Raw genomic sequence first — 16,045 nt, 5'->3', positions numbered from 1 at the left:
ATGTTTCAGTTCAGTAATTTTGAAGAAGAGGGTAAAATGTTGCTATATAACGTTTATTTGTAGGCAAAAACCCACGACAGTGCATTTAGAGAGCAAAATACCTACTCTTTTCCTATTCTGGCAAATAAGAAACACACGCGATATTTGAATTTAGACATGCTTTGAATTTCTTAAATATCTATTGATTTTTACCCAAGACCTGCACCGGATTTTCTGATCCCATTACCTCCCAAAACATGTATCCATTTTGTGACGTAAAATAATCCAAATTCACCTGATAGATTATTAGATGTGGGAGGAACCTTTCTTAAATTGCTACAAAAATTCTCTAAGAACTAGATAAACGGTTAAAAATATTTAAAATTCCATCTCATACATAAGGCCCAATAAACCATAAACCCTAGAAATTAGCCAGCATCACTCACCAAAGCCTAGATTAACAAACCAAACACATCCTGGGTACACAGAATCCACCCCACCCCCACCCCAGCCCCAACCCTCAACCCTCAAAAAACACCTGTTAGCCTCCCAGATATCTCTGACCACAGACAAGCCGCAAACACTGCTCTATACTACCGAGTGCCTTTAGTGACCCACAGCACAGCTAAGACGTCCAGGAACCATTTACAGATTCTTCCCAGGGTGGGGATTAAGGGGCTCTCGATCCAGTGGGGTCCTATTTGCCGGTCTCCACCTCTCGGAATCTCGAGGGGGAAAGGAGGCTTCCCGTAGACTTCTGAGCTCAGCCGGACCCCACCCGGGGCCCCAGGGGACGCCTGCTCAGAGATGGAGTGATTAGGCAGCAGGGAGCGCAGGCAGCCACCCCGAGGTACCGGAGAAGTGTAGGGAGTCTGGCCAAGCTCACCGGGCTGCCCAAGAGGGTGGGCGCCTGGAGCTCCTTGGCGGCAGTGCTGGGGCGCGGGGAGGGGCGACTCTTACCCGGAGGCTGCCGAGCAGGAGGCGGCGGTCGGCCAGGGCGGCTGCAGTAATCCATTAGGCGCTGCCGGGCTACGCGCACTGGGGGCGGCAGGGATCCGCTCATGTTGGAGAAGGAGTCGCCTCGGAACCGCGCGGCTGCAGTCACCCGGAGCAGGCCGGCTGCTCCTGGCGGGCGGCGTCGGCGCCGGCGGGGGCCTCGGCGCCCGGGGCTCCTTCCGGGCTCTCCCGCCCGCCGGGCTCCCCACCGGCTCCGGAGGCTGCAGCGGCGCGGCCCTAGCGAAGCGGCGGTGGGGCCACGTTGGGCGCCGGGCGGGAGCGGAGGCCGCGGCGGACCCCGCAATCCCGCAGCCGGCGACTGGATCCCACCTCTGCAGAGACAAAGGTTAGAAAAAGAGGGGGTGAGGCTCCAGGAAGGCAGAATGCGGGGGGAAATTCGCCTGGGAAATCAGGAAAAAGGCCGTGAAGGCGAGCGGCGCCTGCACATGACCAGCCGCAGCCAATGACGACCGCAAATAGGTCATAAAAAGGTCTATTACCAAGTTGTAAATTTTCTTCAAACAAAAAGGAATTTGCTGCAATTCCTTGCGGATTTTGCACATCCAGCTCGCAAGCGCCATGTTTTTTCCTCTTTCTCTCTCCGCTATCTTCTGTTCTCTCCCTCTCTGTTCCTCCTCCTTTTCCTTCCTTCCTCCTGTCTTTCTTCCTCTCAGCTCCTCTCTGCTCTCTGCGTCTCTTTCCTCCATGGTTCCTGACTCTCACCTTTTCTAGGAAGTATTTCTTTTGCTCTTTTTTGGTTTGGCTCGAAACCTCTGCTGAATAGACCGTTGTGTTAGAGGGGAGATGAATGCGGTGTACTGCACAGGCGCTCGGGGAGGTGATCCTGGCAGTCACCCCCCTCCGACTCTCCTTGCGCGGGTCACTTGGCTTCTCCTCCCCTCCCCTCACAGAAAGGCCCGCTCCAGAGCGGCAGTCAGGCACTTTCGGTTTTTGCCCCTCATCTCCAGGCAAGCCAGTCCCGGCGATCTTGCGCAGTAAACCTGGGCTCTGCAGGCCACGAAAGCCCGCCCTCCCCCTAACACCTCTCCAACAGGAATTGGGGTCCCTCCCATTTCTTGGGGTTTCTGGGGGTAGGAGAGTCACCGACCAGCTCAAAGCCTGGAAATGGTTTTAGGTACTTGTCAACTTCTCCAAACTAACAGTTTGAACTCCCAATGCTTGGCATTTATCGTGGCAGAAATACCCTCCTGGACAGTACTGGATTCAAGGGGAAGCAGTCTTTCTGGATCCCCTATGAAACCCCTTGCTATTTCTCCCTTAAGTGCAATTCCTATTTCTATGCAATTTAATTCCAGTTTCCCCTTCTTCCACTGCCCCCAAACTGTCCATCAAAAAGCCTGCTCAATGCAACATTGAAGAGGAGAGGGGCTCCATTTGTCCGGGAAAAGAGCAGACCCTCAGTTTCAGCCTTGGGGGAAAATAGTCCTTTTTCTTCAAAGGCAGGAGTCACATTCCTTTTGCAGTTCTGATAGGAGCTGCTCCAGAGAACACCAGCTGAAAGTAAATGTCCTTGAGGGCCCCAGCATTCTCCTCATCATTAATGCATGGGCATGGTCATCCAGCCTTCAGAACCTGCCTGAAAGAGGTAACCCATCCCCCCCATCCTTTCAAGGGCACTGTCTTTGGACTTCTAGTAATGCATTTATAAATATTTGCATTGGATATCTATGGGTAGGTTTTCTGCTATTAACATCCTCACATCCAGTAAGTACCTAAGTGAACATAGACTTAAGCAGGAAACACACAGCACCCTCTGAAGCAGGCCATTTGTATCCCTTGAAAAGGTTCCGATGACCTTGGATGTTTTTTATTAAAGGAATTCTGTTGCCATCTGTCAGCAAAAGTCATATTCCTTCTAGAAACAGTGTGCTCTAACTTTGCTGGAGGGAACCACAGCAGTATCCAAGGTCCATTAAAATGCTCTATTTCCCTGTCCACCCCCAGATGCCCGAAGAATCAGGAAACACCAGGGAAGCAGAGGACACAAGCTTGGATGTGAAATAGCAACATCTTATGCACTGAAGAATAATAAAACAATGTTTTTAATTACAAAAGAAAATATGTAAGAAAATGTGCAGCAAATTTTGGGGCGGTTCCAAGCTAGAACACTTTACATTGATCTGTACATACGGAACTGAACAGAGATTGCTCCCTTCTAAAATTTTCTAGGACATGATCTCAATTGCCGATTTTTGTCTACCCACATAAAAGCGGAGCTTTATGACCCTCCTTTTCAGCCTGGGGAAGGGGGGCTGGGAGAAGACTTTGCACTTTTGAAAAGGCAGCCATATTTGCACTTTTTCCCCTGTGCAGAGGTAATCCAGGCGATGTGCTGGGCTTTGTGGAACCTCACAAAATGGCAGTCTCCGAACTGACTTTTCTCTAGAAACCATTGAGACCCACACCCTCTTTTGTGTGTTTCTAGTCCTCGCAAACAGAGAACCTAAATCACTTGGAAGGCTTGGTTCTTTCATTCAGTGTTAACATTGGAGGGTCCTATTTTTCTCTAAACGGTTTACAGACCTCTCTAAGCGGACTCTAAGTAATCCAGGGCCAAAAAGCATCACCTAGATTTTCAAAGGATTCTCTGAAGGTTTATGCACATTTCTGCAGCAAAAATGTTTGCTCCCTTAGCTGCAACCCTCCGATGTTTACAGATTTGAGCCAGTTAGAAGGGTATCTTCTGTGCTTGTCACCTTGAGTTTGTCTGCATAAAACACCATGATGGGGGTTTCTAGCCACTAAAAGAAGGTGGTGTGTGTGTGACGGGGGGGGGGGGGCGGTGTAATTCCCAAGCTCTTTATTTGAAGGCAGATCTATGATTTTCCCAGCTACAAAAAGAAACATATATACCTACATTTATTTATGACCAACACTTTCTGCAATGTGTAATCTATGTGTAAGTACAAATACACCAAATATATACCCAGAATACCAAATTTGTAGATGAACAAATACTCTGCAATGCACCAGGTATTACAACAGAGTTTTCTGTACAAGAGCTCCAGTTTTACTATAGGTTGGGGGCGATGAGTCAAGAAGGTACAACGCTTCCACAGCAACACAGAATATAGAGGAAATAAGCACATTGCTACCTCCCCTTCATTTCTTGATTTCCACATCCATTCATGCACCACCAGGTCCCCTGAGTCTTGCCCCAAGTCAGTGGCTCTAAAACTGGAATTTAGGGAGCAGTTTTCAGTGGGAGACAGCGAATTTTGCTAATAGAGGAATCACTTAAATGGAAGGCAGCTGGAGTTTAGCCAGTAAGAACCTCCAGCTAGCTTGCGGCTACCACCGCCACCGCCATTGCCACTTCTACCACCACCTCCACCAACCCCCACCGCCACCACCACCACCCCACAGGCTGTTCCCTAGCCATGCTTTCAGGCGCTTGGCATCTTTGCTCTGTAGAAGCCAACGGCAGTGTCTCAAGCAGCACACGGAGCAGAACGTTTCCAAATCCAGCATGCACAATTGCAGCTGTTTCCTCTAGTGCAAATGTTTCTTAAGCCGCAGGCCACCGTGACTTAAAATTGTCTTTCCTGGCTCAGGTCAGCGAATGCCACAGCCACAGCCTCTTCCCTGGATAGAAAGCTAGGTGGTGGGGCGCCTGGGTGGCACAGCAGTTAAGCGTCTGCCTTCGGCTCAGGGCATGATCCTGGCGTTATGGGATCGAGCCCCACATCAGGCTCCTCCGCTATGAGCCTGCTTCTTCCTCTCCCACTCCCCCTGCTTGTGTTCTCTCTCTCGCTGGCTGTCTCTGTCAAATAAATAAATAAAATCTTTAATAAAAAAAAAAAAGAAAGCTAGGTGGTGTTTCACTTCTGGCCCCACCAGTGCCAACATTTCCCAGGTCCTTGAAGTGGCAGGCAAATAGCCTACCAATGCCTAGGGACTGATTCAGGCCTAAGACAGATTCCATTGTCTTACCTGTGCAATAAAAACCACTCTGGAATTAAAAGGTACCTCTTTAAAAATAAAAGCATCTAGGAAAAGCAAAGAGCTCTTCAATGTCTACCTGATGAGATGCATTCCATTTTGGGGGGAGAAATATTAGTTTACTTGAATTTCTCTACTCCCCCTCTTTCCCCTCCTTTTCCCTCATAAAATGGCAGCTGCAGGAGCAGCCTCCAATGGAAAATGGATATCTCGTTAATAACGGATCCCAAACCCCAGCATCAGCACAGGCTCAGCGGAATAATCTGTGGTGTAACCTGGACTCTGGGTCTTCCCCACTGGACCCACAACTTGAGTCCTTTGCGAAGTTCAAAGCTTTCACAGTATCTTAGCAAGGTTATTTAGAGCAAGACGCAGCTAGGATAGCCTAGCCAGCCAGCCCTCTCTGTAATGAAAAAAAGACCCCTCCCCTGCATTTATTTATTTTTACAACGCAGTGCTTGGAACCCCCACTCCTTTTTTTTTTTTTTTTAATCAAATAGAAACTTTAGTGAAACGTTGCCTTCTAGTAGCCCAGGTGGTGGTTCCTGACTCAGGGAAAGGGTTATGTGCGGCGCTTAAACACACTAGCTCTAGAAAAGATTCATTTCTTTATTAAGGAGCTAGCTATGTTCTGGAGCGGTTGTTTACACTCAGATTTTTCTGCATTTGCTCTCAGGGCTTGTTTCAATAGGTGAGGCCTTCCTGGAGAACAGCAGAGGACGTACCAACCGACATCTGAGACGCACACAGTTGGCTCAAAATGGGCGTGCAAACAGAGCGAAGGGAATACAAATAAATATGGCACCTATTTAAAAAACGGAATCACAGCAGCGGCCACAGCATAGAGACCTAGCGATTTCAGGCGATACCAAGCGCAGTTCAAAACGAAAGCAAGCTGAGAAATGAGAGGCATTCCACAAGGCGACTTGCCAGAGTGAAAAGTTAATGAGTGAAAATCTTATAATTGGCTTTTCAAGTATTCATTCACTTTAGATGATGAAATTGTCATAATTTGTATAGACTATAGAAAATTGTTAAGCGTCAACTATGACATTTTCCTGAAACTTTTGTCATTGGCCCAACATTTTCCCCAAGTTTAAGGAAGCTGCAGAGCTGGACTACACATTACACTCTTCAGCTAACATGTGCTTTATGAATATTTGGCCCAGACTTTTCCCAGAGATATTACATTTACAAAATACTCAAAGAAACCTTTTAGGAGTAAACAAAAGGCACCCGAACCATTCATGATAAAAGCAGAAAAAGAAAACATAAATAATACATTTTAATCAAATGACATAAAGTAAATATTCTGCACGCATAATTTTTAAAAAATTAATAGATCTCTTTTAATTTACTCACCATAAAGAAATGATTTTAAGTGTTCAAGTGCACTTGTTTGATTAATAAAGCATTTATATTCAATTATTTAGTGCTAATCATTAGGAAGTTTATGTTGTTGAGGCAAATCATCAGCTCAGACATTAAAAACTACCATTATAAAAATATAGCAACAAGGTCAGTATCAAATTACCCTTACATAGTACAGCTCAAGGGCTGCTTCTATGCAATACTAAAAACTTTTAACACTCAAACCCCTCTCAAAGCGCAGTAACCTCAAGAGCAGTGACATGAAGGTAGCTTGAAATACAGGTAAAGTCCTTTCCAACAAAGAAAATAGATGGTGTCCAACAGCATGTGTTGATCATTAGTTTTAATAGTCTGTGCTAAAATTTTAAAGGTAGAAGTTAATTTGTCAGGCCTTCAGCTCTGTCTTCCTCCAGCTCTTGGGCTTCCTTTTTGGTTTCCCCATCCTTTGCCTCCTGTCGGGAAATTGGGAATTTGTCCTTGTTGTTCTCTTTTTTCCATTTCATTCTCCTGTTCTGGAACCAGATTTTTACCTGTCTCTCCGTGAGGGCTAGGGCGTGGGAAACCTCAATTCTTCTCTTCCTGGTCAGATAAGGGTTAAACAGGAATTCTTTTTCCAGCTCTAGGGTTTGGAAACGACTGTAGGTTTGTCTTCCTCTTCGTCTACCAGGAGCTGCTGATTTAAAAAAAAAAAAAAAAAAAAGGAAAACAAGCGTTTTAGAAATGTAATGGTGCCTCTGCAGGTTGCTGGAGCTTTCTGGAACGGGTCTAAGGGATGAAATATACACAGGTCTCTTTAGCTCTCATATAGATAGATAGATAGATAGATAGATAGATAGATAGATAGATAGATAGGATATGCAGGCTTGAGGTACAGAGGGAAGGTCTTCACAATTACTCTGTCCCCATTATCTTTACGCGGTTTCTACTTTACGAAAAAAAAAGTATTACTTTATGAATAAGACCCACTATAGCTACACAAGAAGGAAAAGGAGAGGGAGAGGAAAAGGTAGTTTTAAAGCTAGAACGTGAGATGAAAGCAAATTTCTCCCCCTCTCCCCGCATTAAAAAAAAAAAAAATGCATCCCAACCTTGTGGTCTCATCCAGGGAAACATTTGAGAAGGAGACGAGCTCTGATTTAAGTGGTCTGGGTCCTCGCCAATATTACCACTGGACGATTTACAGTCAGGATATTGTACCAGCTCGGCCTCTTGCTGGGTCGTAAAAATCGGCTGTCTCTGTAAGTTATCGTATCCGTAAAACTTCGCGGGCTCCCCGTGACAGGCAATCCCGCCGCAGGGGGGAGGCGGCGGCGGAGGCGGAGGATGCGGAGGAGGAGGGGGGGCGGCCTGGTAGGCTGCGGCCGGGCTGCCCCCGCCGGGGTGGAAGTAGTCCTGGCCGGGGCCCGGGCCGCCCCCACCACCGCAACCCGGCCCGGCGGGCGGCGGCGACGGATGCGGGTGCGCGTGCGCCTGCGGGGGCGCGTGCGGGAAGCCGGCGGCGCTGTTGCCATAGAGCTGCAGGGCGGCGGCGGCGGCGTGGCGGCTGCCGACCTCGGGCGCGAAGTGACAGTCGTAGTAAGTGGGATTGATGGCCTCGCCCGCCGCGGCCGCCGCCGCCGCCGCCGCCGCTGCGGCCGCCGCCGCCTTGTACTTGGAGTACAGCGGGTTCACGAAGTAAGAGCTCATCGGAGCGGCGGCGGCAGTGGCCAGGGGCCGAGGTACGGCGGCCCCGGGCGGGCGGTGCAGAGCAGGCAGGGAGCGCGCCTCAGCGCGGCCGCACTGCCGCGGGGGCCTCTGGGGCGGCTGCTCGCGCCGCCGGGGCCGCGGGGCTACGTCGTGCTGCCACCCGCCCGCGCGCGCGTCGCCTTTGAGGCCCGGCAGCCGCGGGCACTTGGCTACTGGGCGCTCATGCCCGGCTCTCGCGCCCGCCGCCTCAGCCTCGCACCGCCTCCCTCGCGGGTCGCGGGGCCTCGCCCAGCCCCCGCGCTCACCGCCCGCCCGGCCTCTCCCGGCGCGCGCCGGCTCGGCCGCAATATAATCGCCGACGCCCCGGGTGACCTGCCCCGCTGCCTCCACTGTTTCCTCTCAGGCACCAGGCGGCCCTGAGCGCACCGGGACAAGAAAAAAAAGTGCGCCCGGCCCACAGGGACACTCTTTGGCTTCGGTTTACAAACCTCCGCTGTGGAGGGAAGAGAAAAAAACACCCTCTACCCGCCACCACCTCTCACCTCGGCCCCCCCCGCGGCCCCCTCCCACCGCCGCCGCCGAGGCTGCCGCCCCGGTGCGCCCCGGCGAGGCATTTTCGCACCGCGCCACTGTGTGGAGAAGATGGGGGCGAGATAACCGCGCGGAGGGATCCGCGCGGAGGCGACACCGTTGCTCCCGACGGGACTCCTCACGCTGGCCGGGAGATGCCTCCGCCGGCCTTAAAGGGGGCCCATAAAGCCGCACTGCCAAGGGCTCGACTTGCCCCCCGGGGCCCAGGGAATCTGGCTCGCGGCTGGCGTGGCGGGGGCGCGAGAGAACCTTACACTTGGGGGGAGGCAGGGAGGCCACTCCCAGGAGGCTATGGAAGCAAATGACCCTCCCCTGGCCCCAAGAGCAGCCCCTCAGAGGTTGGCCGTGGCTTTTGCGCTTCTGAACATGCGGGCGCAGCCCAGGGAACAAGGGCCAAGTAGTGTAGACAGACTGGACCGCATACATTTGGGTTGGGTCCTGGGTGGTTTGATTAAAGGCCATAAGGGTGATCCCCAAGCCAGGCATTATCAAAGCGAATCTAGGCCCTTCTTTTCCGGGCTGGCAGGCCTTCTGAAATGAGATGTACATTTACCCTTGACGCACTGCACGCCTGGCTGAGGCTCCCAGGTTAATTGATATTTAATGGAAATCATGCCCATGAATATAGTTTCCATCATTTCACCCTTGATAGACGTCAGCACCAGGGGCAGGGGAAAAGAAGAATGTGGGGGCGGCGGGGGGGCAGATTAACATTGCTGAGGGAGTAAATAGAAAAGCGACAGAAATGTTCCAAGGCGGGAAGGAGAACTCACGCTGGGGTGGGTAGTATTTCCTCGAGCAGGACGCGCGGCTCCCGGGTCTCAGCCCCGGCACCGAGTGGACCAGGGCAGGCGGTGGCCCCGGGCGGAGCACGGGGGGCCGACGCCTGCGAGTCCCCACTTCGAGCCTCCGGGCGGGTGTTCGGATCGCGCCGGTTCGAAGCAGCTGAAGGCGGCGCCCATCGTCTGCTAATGATTCTAGTTCATCTGCCAAGCCTGTGAACTTACTGCTGAGAGCGGGCGCTGGACTCAGCTTAAAAAGTTACTAATTTTTCCAAAAGAAAGAGAAGGCCCATCCTAGCTTGAGCGATGAGGAAGAGAAACGTCCCGTGTCATGTGGGCAAGTCGAGTGTGAATCGGCAAAATATTCCTGATTTTAGAAGCCCGCTCGCCGTTACACCACCGTCTTCTCTCCCTCAGACCTTTTTTTTTTTCTCCTCTACTCCCGTATTAACGTCCAATAAACATAATAAGTCTATGCTGAGTGCGTTTTCCCTTGCCTACTCGGCCTTTTTCATGGGCTTTTTAGATGACCGGGCCCCTTTTCCTGAGGGATAATCCATTGTTGCGAGAGCACCAGGCCCATTCCAGCCTTGAGAACCGATCGCGGAAACATGCCCCGAACCCACGGAGGGCGCTCCCGCTAAAGCTAAAACACACCACCCCGGCATTTCACGCCTAATGCAAATACCTAAAAACCCGAGACGGCCCCCAAAGGCGCAGCGAGCGAGTCATTTCAACTACCCCCCACTCTTTGTGGGTTGGTCCAGTCTCTGAGTGCGATCCTGAGGTCAGTCCGTGTGGACTGAATCATATTTCGCAAATAGAGAAAATGAGATCGACAAGGAAAGGCATAACAAGATAATGTCTAACACTCTTTCAATTGTTTCTACAGGGAATGGCTGGAAACGGTCAAGGTAAATGACTGTTAATGAATTTCCAGATGATAAAAGCATGCTTTATTTTTTAAATTAGTAGGGAGTAGAGGATACTGGGGGCGGGAGGGGGGGCGGGGTTGTTGTTGTTCTCTGCCGGATATCGCCAGGTAAAACTTCCTTGAAATCCGAAGGCGGACAAACCGATTCCGATAGTTAACGATTTGTACTTCAGTCTTGCAAATACCCAATTAAAAGAGAATTATTCTCAATAAAGCCTTGGAACCAACTTTGTAATTGTGGCTTTTTAAATTTCAGTGTTTGGCTTGTGCGCTTCTAAGTATTTAAACTCTGGATCAATGAGTGGGTTTTGGAACAGAATGGGGGAAAAGAAGAGTGAACCCAGATCTCAATAATACAAGGCACCTTCCAGAACTGTGTGATTTCTGGGGGGCAGAAAAGAAACACAAATACTACGAAATTCATTTCTACACATTCTGGCCTAATTAACAAAGCATTACAACACAACATTTCCTCTTGGGACAAAACACTTAGTTCCCCTTCGCCCCCACCCCAAGCATTTTGTTTATAATTTGAATGGGAAAAGAGCGCGATTAACTTTGTAAATAAAGATCTATGCTTTTTACACGTTTGTTTTGATAGAATGCATTAACTTAACCATAACATTTTATAGTTTCAGCTGTGCCATAGTCCAAATTTTCTGAAATCCTGACTAATCCAAAATTTTATACCTAACAAACACGCCCGGAGAATTTAATAGTGTACACTGAGCCTTTCTGGTTAAACTTATCCTAATTTAGAATTAAAAATAAGATTGTAAATATCTTAAATCAAAACCTTCCTCGCCGCAACTCCAGCTTTATGAGATCACAAAGTGGAGCAACAGCGCCCTCTAGTGGCAAAATGCCGCCTCCAGTAGACTGAGTTTAACTTCCCTTTATTCGACTCAGACCAGTTCTAATCTTGTTCTTTATTTTGACTGGGGCTTGGATCGCTGACACTAATAATGCTTCATCCCTTTGATTGTCAACAAGTCAAGTGCAGCAACCGGGGGCTCCTGAATGCCAAAGATATTTGTACTCCCGAGAGCTTCCAATAGTGTCTTTTTCAAAAGCTTCCAGCCTTTCTTTTGCCAGACACAGTAGGTCCCCATTCCCTAATCGCCCACAACTACAGAACGGGCTGGATTGAACAAAAATTACAACTTTCTAAATATCAACAACAACAGGCTTCTTTGTCAGAGGAGCCAGGCACTACTAAAACAAAGAAATGATAGAAGTTCATTTTATTAATATTTTCTTTACTTAGCATTAAATCCTGAATATTTGCTATTTTAACTTTTTATTTTTAATCCTTCAGGCCCATTTCACTGGGCAATCTGGGGGCAGGGGAAGGCAGAAATAGAAACCAAATTAAAAGCTTTTTGTTGGATCTCTGAGCGGCTCTCTGGAAAGGCCCTGTTGGGCTGTTTACTGACATTTCTATACACAATAAGTGAGATTTTAAATTTATATCAAAAGTCACAGAGTGAAATAAATTGACTAAGCATTCCACTTGAATTTTTGTTAAAGCAAAGACTTTAATCAGCTTAGGTGTTTCTTTCGAGGTTAGTCTTTTTTCTCAATTTTAAAAATGTTTTCTTCTAATTCAGCTGTAACGATTACATTTTCTACAAGCAAATAGAATTTACAACAATACTTTTGCTGCAAAGTTTGGAATGGAGGGTCAGGTACTTTTATGATAGGGTATTTAAATAACTTCATTTTTTCCTGCCGACCTGCGACAATGCGGCTGGGAGACCCTCAGCTTGAGTCAATGACTCAAGATCACTAACTTCTCCCACCCACAAATAACAGGCCAATTTAAAAGAAAGAAAGAAAAGAACGAGCTAGACTGCGGCCATAGTGAAATATTATAAAGAGCCACCCACCATAGGCTAATCCTAATACCAGCCCATTTTTAAAAATCAGAAATACATCATCTCCTCTTTCCTGCCCTCCCCCATTTTTATTTCCTAGGTGCTCACACCTAACCGGGGGCTCCCAAGCCCCTGCCTTCTTGATCCAACACAGTCTTGTTTATATTTTATTGTCCAGATTTTAAGACCCAGTTTTTTCTGCATTTTTCCCTTCCTCCCACAAACACAACATCAAAATGAGATGGTTTCAAAGCGAAGCGCCGAGCCTGTCGTAAACTCATTACCTCCAGACGTCTCGCCGGCTCGATGGCTTTATGACACCTTGGCTCTTCCTGTTTTCAAAGAGCCCTAGGTATCGGGTTGGCTGCAGGGGCGGGGGTACACTGCACCTTCTGCCGGATCTGGGCCTTGGCTTTCCCTCCCAGCCCCCCTCTGCTTTTCCTTCAAGTCCCCTCTTTCATCAGGATCCCCCCAAACTCTTCGATCAACCCCTCCCTTCACCCAGCCCAGGCCACCCGGCGCCACCCACTCTCGGGCCTGCAAAGGCTGTGCTGGGCCTGAACCCTCACTTACAATGACCTTCATTTTAGCCCCTGAATGCGGCCTTCAGAGGGCCAAGCTGGGGGCTAAACACGCACTGGAATTGAGTTGGCGGGGAAGGGGCGATGAGATGGGGTGGGGTGGCTGCGAAGGAGAGCCTTGACCATTTCGATCTGCTAAGGTCACTTTGGGGCTCTTGTATGGAGGGCAGAAGCTCACAGCCTAACTGGCTCAGCCCTCCCGGAACCAGCCACCCTGACGCGGTGGGGGAGTTGCTCCAGAGTGCAGAGTTGGCCTTTCCCTCCTTTAGAGAGGGGAGTGGATGGCTGGTACTCCATGAGCAGAGGGAGACATGGGGTGCGATGTGCCAATGCCCCAGCGAGAGGGTGTCTGGCTTCTGGGGCCCATGGGCTCCACTGGGCACTGCTGCAAGGCTGACACTGGGCCTAGGGCCCAGAGTTCGCTGAGAAGCTGAAAGCAGGCTGGGGGAAGGACAGAGCAGCCAAGGGCCCCCCAGGGGCTGTGCTCTGACTGGGTCTGCCCACACAAAGGGAGACTCAGAGGCACGTCAGAAAGACCGCTCAGGTGGAAGGGCCCCAGATTTTTAGCAGTGTCTCTCTCCCAGGGATGGAAGAGAAGTCCTGTGGGTGTGGTATTTTGCAAAGAAAGAGACAAGAGAAAGCAGGCACACACTGTTCAGGGCCAGCGTCTGGGCTCCATTTGATCAGGTCAGCATTTATTGGTAGGAAGCGGTAACATTTACAACTGGTCCTTAGGCAGGAACCCACAGGGCCTACACCCGCGCCGACTACGCAAGCCGAGCCCTCCCCAGGAGAGAGCGGCTCCTTCAGTGCACTGAGAATACACCCCCCCACACCCACCAGAGGCCCTGGGCTCCCCTCTCGGCCTCATTTCAGGTCCCAGTGAAGGGCCCACGGGCTCCCTGAGGAAAGGGGACTTTCGTAACTGGTAGGCAACCCGGGTGGGCCTCCCGCTGTTGTCGCTCTGCCTTCATTCTCAGAAGTGGGGTGCACTTGGCCCCTGCTTGAGCAGCACTGGGGGCTAAACTACTGCACTTTTCAGAAACATAGGGGACATTTACACAGGGGAGGGCTCCTCAATCCAGCGTGCACTCACAAAATATAGCATTTCCTATGGAACCAACGGTTCAGGAAAGGGAGGGAGCGGGAAAAGGCAAAACCCCAAAGCCACTTCATTTCTCCAACACATAAGCGAGCAAATACAGAGTCCCCCAAACACCTCACAGAGACCAACCACACAGTCACTTCTACCTAAAAAGGGAAGGGGGGAGGAAATGTCCGAATAGCTGGAGAGTTTCTGGAAATCAAGCACCCACAAACAAAAACCCCACTGCCTTTGCAGCGCACAGTGGTCCCGCCGGCGCCGCGCCGGGTCAGTCTCCTTTGGGGCATTTCTCCTTGCTCATCTTTTTCATTTTCATTCTACGATTCTGGAACCAGATTTTGACCTGTCTCTCTGTGAGGTTCAGAATCCTTGCCACCTCGTAGCGCCGGTCCCGGGTGAGGTACATGTTAAAGAGGAACTCCTTCTCCAGCTCAAGCGTCTGGTATTTGGTGTAGGGACAGCGCTTTTTCCGGGTGGAGCGAGCGTGGATCCAGTTTGCTGCAGGGTTGTCTATGAAGAGGGGGGTTTGAAGAAAGGGATCGAAGGGCGGAGGGGAGGCAAGGAGAGACGACAGGGTGGGGGAGAGAGGTCGTTAAATTAATTTCACCAAGGATGGCCGCTTTTCACAACTTGGGGGGAATTATCATAAAAAGCCTTAATGCCCGCGCTCTGTTTACCGTACAAACCGCGCGCCTAGGGTAGGTGGTTATGGGAAGCTTTTTATGGATGCGTGTTGCTCGCCTAGGCTGGAGTAGGCGTCTAGACGTTTTTATAGGTTAGTAAAACTATCAGTTTTGCACATTCGAGCCTTACAGGTTTCAGCAATAAATCAGGGGGCAATTTCTTTTGCACTTACTTGGGTCAAGTTGCTGCTGCGGCGGCTGCGGATGCTGCTTCTCCTCCTCCTTCAGTGGGCAGCCTGGGCTCGGGTGGTCGCTGCAAGCCGAGGGCTCCGACGAGCCGCCTGCCCCGGACCCGGACCCGATCCCTGCCCCGGGCCCGGTTCCCCCAGCCGCCGCTGCCGCCTTGTCCCGTAGGAACGAGTTGCAGGAGAACTCGGGGCCGCCGCTCCCCTGGGACTCCCGGGCCGCGGAGCACTCAGTCCGTTTGGAAGAGGAAGACGTGGAAGTGGAGGAGGAGGTGGAGGTGGCGGCGACAGGGGTCGGGGCCCCTCCGGTTTCAGGCTTAATCCCGTAGTGGCGCCCGTTGGGTGGGCCGCTGGGGCCGGGGCTGGGACCAGGGCCCGGGCCACCTCCGCCCCCGCCGCTCCCGCCGCCGCCCGCGCCGCCCGCAAAACCGGGCAGCGGCTCCATCCAGGAGCGCATGTAGCGGCCGGGCTCGGAGGCGGCGGCGGCCAGGGGCGGCGGGGGCACGTACGGGTGGTAGAGGCCGCTCATCGCCGCCGCCGCCGGGGGCTGGGCGGGCACCGCGGACCACGAGGCGGAGAACACAGCCGATTTGGGGGCAAAACTACACGAGGCAAACTCGGCGGCGGCGGCGGCCGGGCTGTCGGCCACACCTGTGGGCCTGCCCTGCGCGCCGGGCCCCGGCGGTCCAAAGCGCGCGGCGAACACCTCGTCGCCCTCATGGCCTATGAGCGAGTCCACGTAGTAGTTGCTGAGGGTGCCACTGGAGGACATTTTGAGGCGCCGTGCGCTCCCACCCAAGGTTACACTGCCCGCCGCGGCGCCGCTCCCCGCCGGCGCCCGAGCCGCCGACTAGTTCGCAGACTGCAGCTTCCACCATTGGTCGCGCGGCCCACGTGATCATATTTACCAATACCGAGAGTAAATCAGTCCGCTAAACTGGGGGCTGCTGTGATTTAAAAAAAAAAAAAAAATCATCATCAACATAAGCGCCGCAATTAGAGCCCAAGAGCCCGGTCCGTGCGCCCAGCTCGGTCCGGCCTGGCTCGGACAGTCTGGCGGTGGCTGGAACCACTACGCCCGACCGTGGCCGGAGGAGGCGCTGGGGACTATTTGTTCGTCTCCTCTTGCCGCCCTCGGTCTTGCAGTTCAGACCTAGGCGCTGCCTCTCCAGCCCCTGGACTCGGAGCCAGCGGCCGCGTGTCCTGAGCGCACGGAGCGCTGGGCGAGAGGCTGGAGCAGCCCGGGGCACGCAGGGCGGGATGCGGCCCGAGGCAGGCCGGCCTTCAGAGGCGGCCCCCTGGCGCCCGAGGG

General features: G+C 51.6%; 2 protein-coding genes across 4 annotated transcripts; both read right to left on the bottom strand.

Moving 5' to 3' along the window:
* Positions 1–5,529: 5,529 nt before the first annotated feature.
* Positions 5,530–9,975, bottom strand: HOXD8 (homeobox D8). Of its 3 annotated transcripts, XM_057318800.1 has the most exons (3): positions 9,360–9,975; positions 7,398–7,545; positions 5,530–6,982 (listed from the first exon to the last, which is right to left on the bottom strand). In XM_057318800.1, the coding sequence occupies exons 2-3, from the start codon at positions 7,420–7,422 to the stop codon at positions 6,687–6,689; spliced, it is 321 nt and encodes a 106-aa protein (XP_057174783.1). In that variant the 5' UTR covers positions 7,423–7,545; positions 9,360–9,975; the 3' UTR covers positions 5,530–6,686. The 3 variants fall into 3 exon arrangements, with proteins under 3 accessions (XP_057174783.1, XP_026348283.2, XP_026348282.2); XM_026492498.4 differs by lacking the exon at positions 9,360–9,975 and having other exon boundaries at positions 5,530–6,979; positions 7,398–9,351; XM_026492497.4 differs by lacking the exon at positions 9,360–9,975 and having other exon boundaries at positions 7,398–9,350.
* A 3,389-nt stretch (positions 9,976–13,364) lies between these two features.
* On the bottom strand, positions 13,365–15,970 carry HOXD9 (homeobox D9). The gene is made up of 2 exons (XM_026492501.4): positions 14,722–15,970; positions 13,365–14,375 (listed from the first exon to the last, which is right to left on the bottom strand). The coding sequence occupies exons 1-2, from the start codon at positions 15,503–15,505 to the stop codon at positions 14,134–14,136; spliced, it is 1,026 nt and encodes a 341-aa protein (XP_026348286.1). The 5' UTR covers positions 15,506–15,970; the 3' UTR covers positions 13,365–14,133.
* Between the last annotated feature and the right edge of the window lie 75 nt (positions 15,971–16,045).

This window comes from Ursus arctos, unplaced genomic scaffold (assembly GCF_023065955.2).
Source record: "Ursus arctos isolate Adak ecotype North America unplaced genomic scaffold, UrsArc2.0 scaffold_1, whole genome shotgun sequence".
Lineage (NCBI taxonomy): Eukaryota > Metazoa > Chordata > Mammalia > Carnivora > Ursidae > Ursus > Ursus arctos.
The sequence above is the reverse complement of the archived record's forward strand: the minus strand, read 5'-3'. Positions and strand labels throughout refer to the sequence as shown.

Bases quoted from the DNA above. Each gene is read 5' to 3' on its own strand.
- HOXD8 (XM_026492497.4), bottom strand. From the start codon at position 7,995: ATGAGCTCTTACTTCGTGAACCCGCTGTACTCCAAGTACAAGGCGGCG. The intron at 6,983-7,397 runs GTTGGGATGCAT...TTTTTAAATCAG, and splicing joins TCCCTGGATGAGACCACAAG to CAGCTCCTGGTAGACGAAGA.
- HOXD9 (XM_026492501.4), bottom strand. From the start codon at position 15,505: ATGTCCTCCAGTGGCACCCTCAGCAACTACTACGTGGACTCGCTCATA. The intron at 14,376-14,721 runs GTAAGTGCAAAA...CCCTCTTCATAG, and splicing joins GCAGCAGCAACTTGACCCAA to ACAACCCTGCAGCAAACTGG.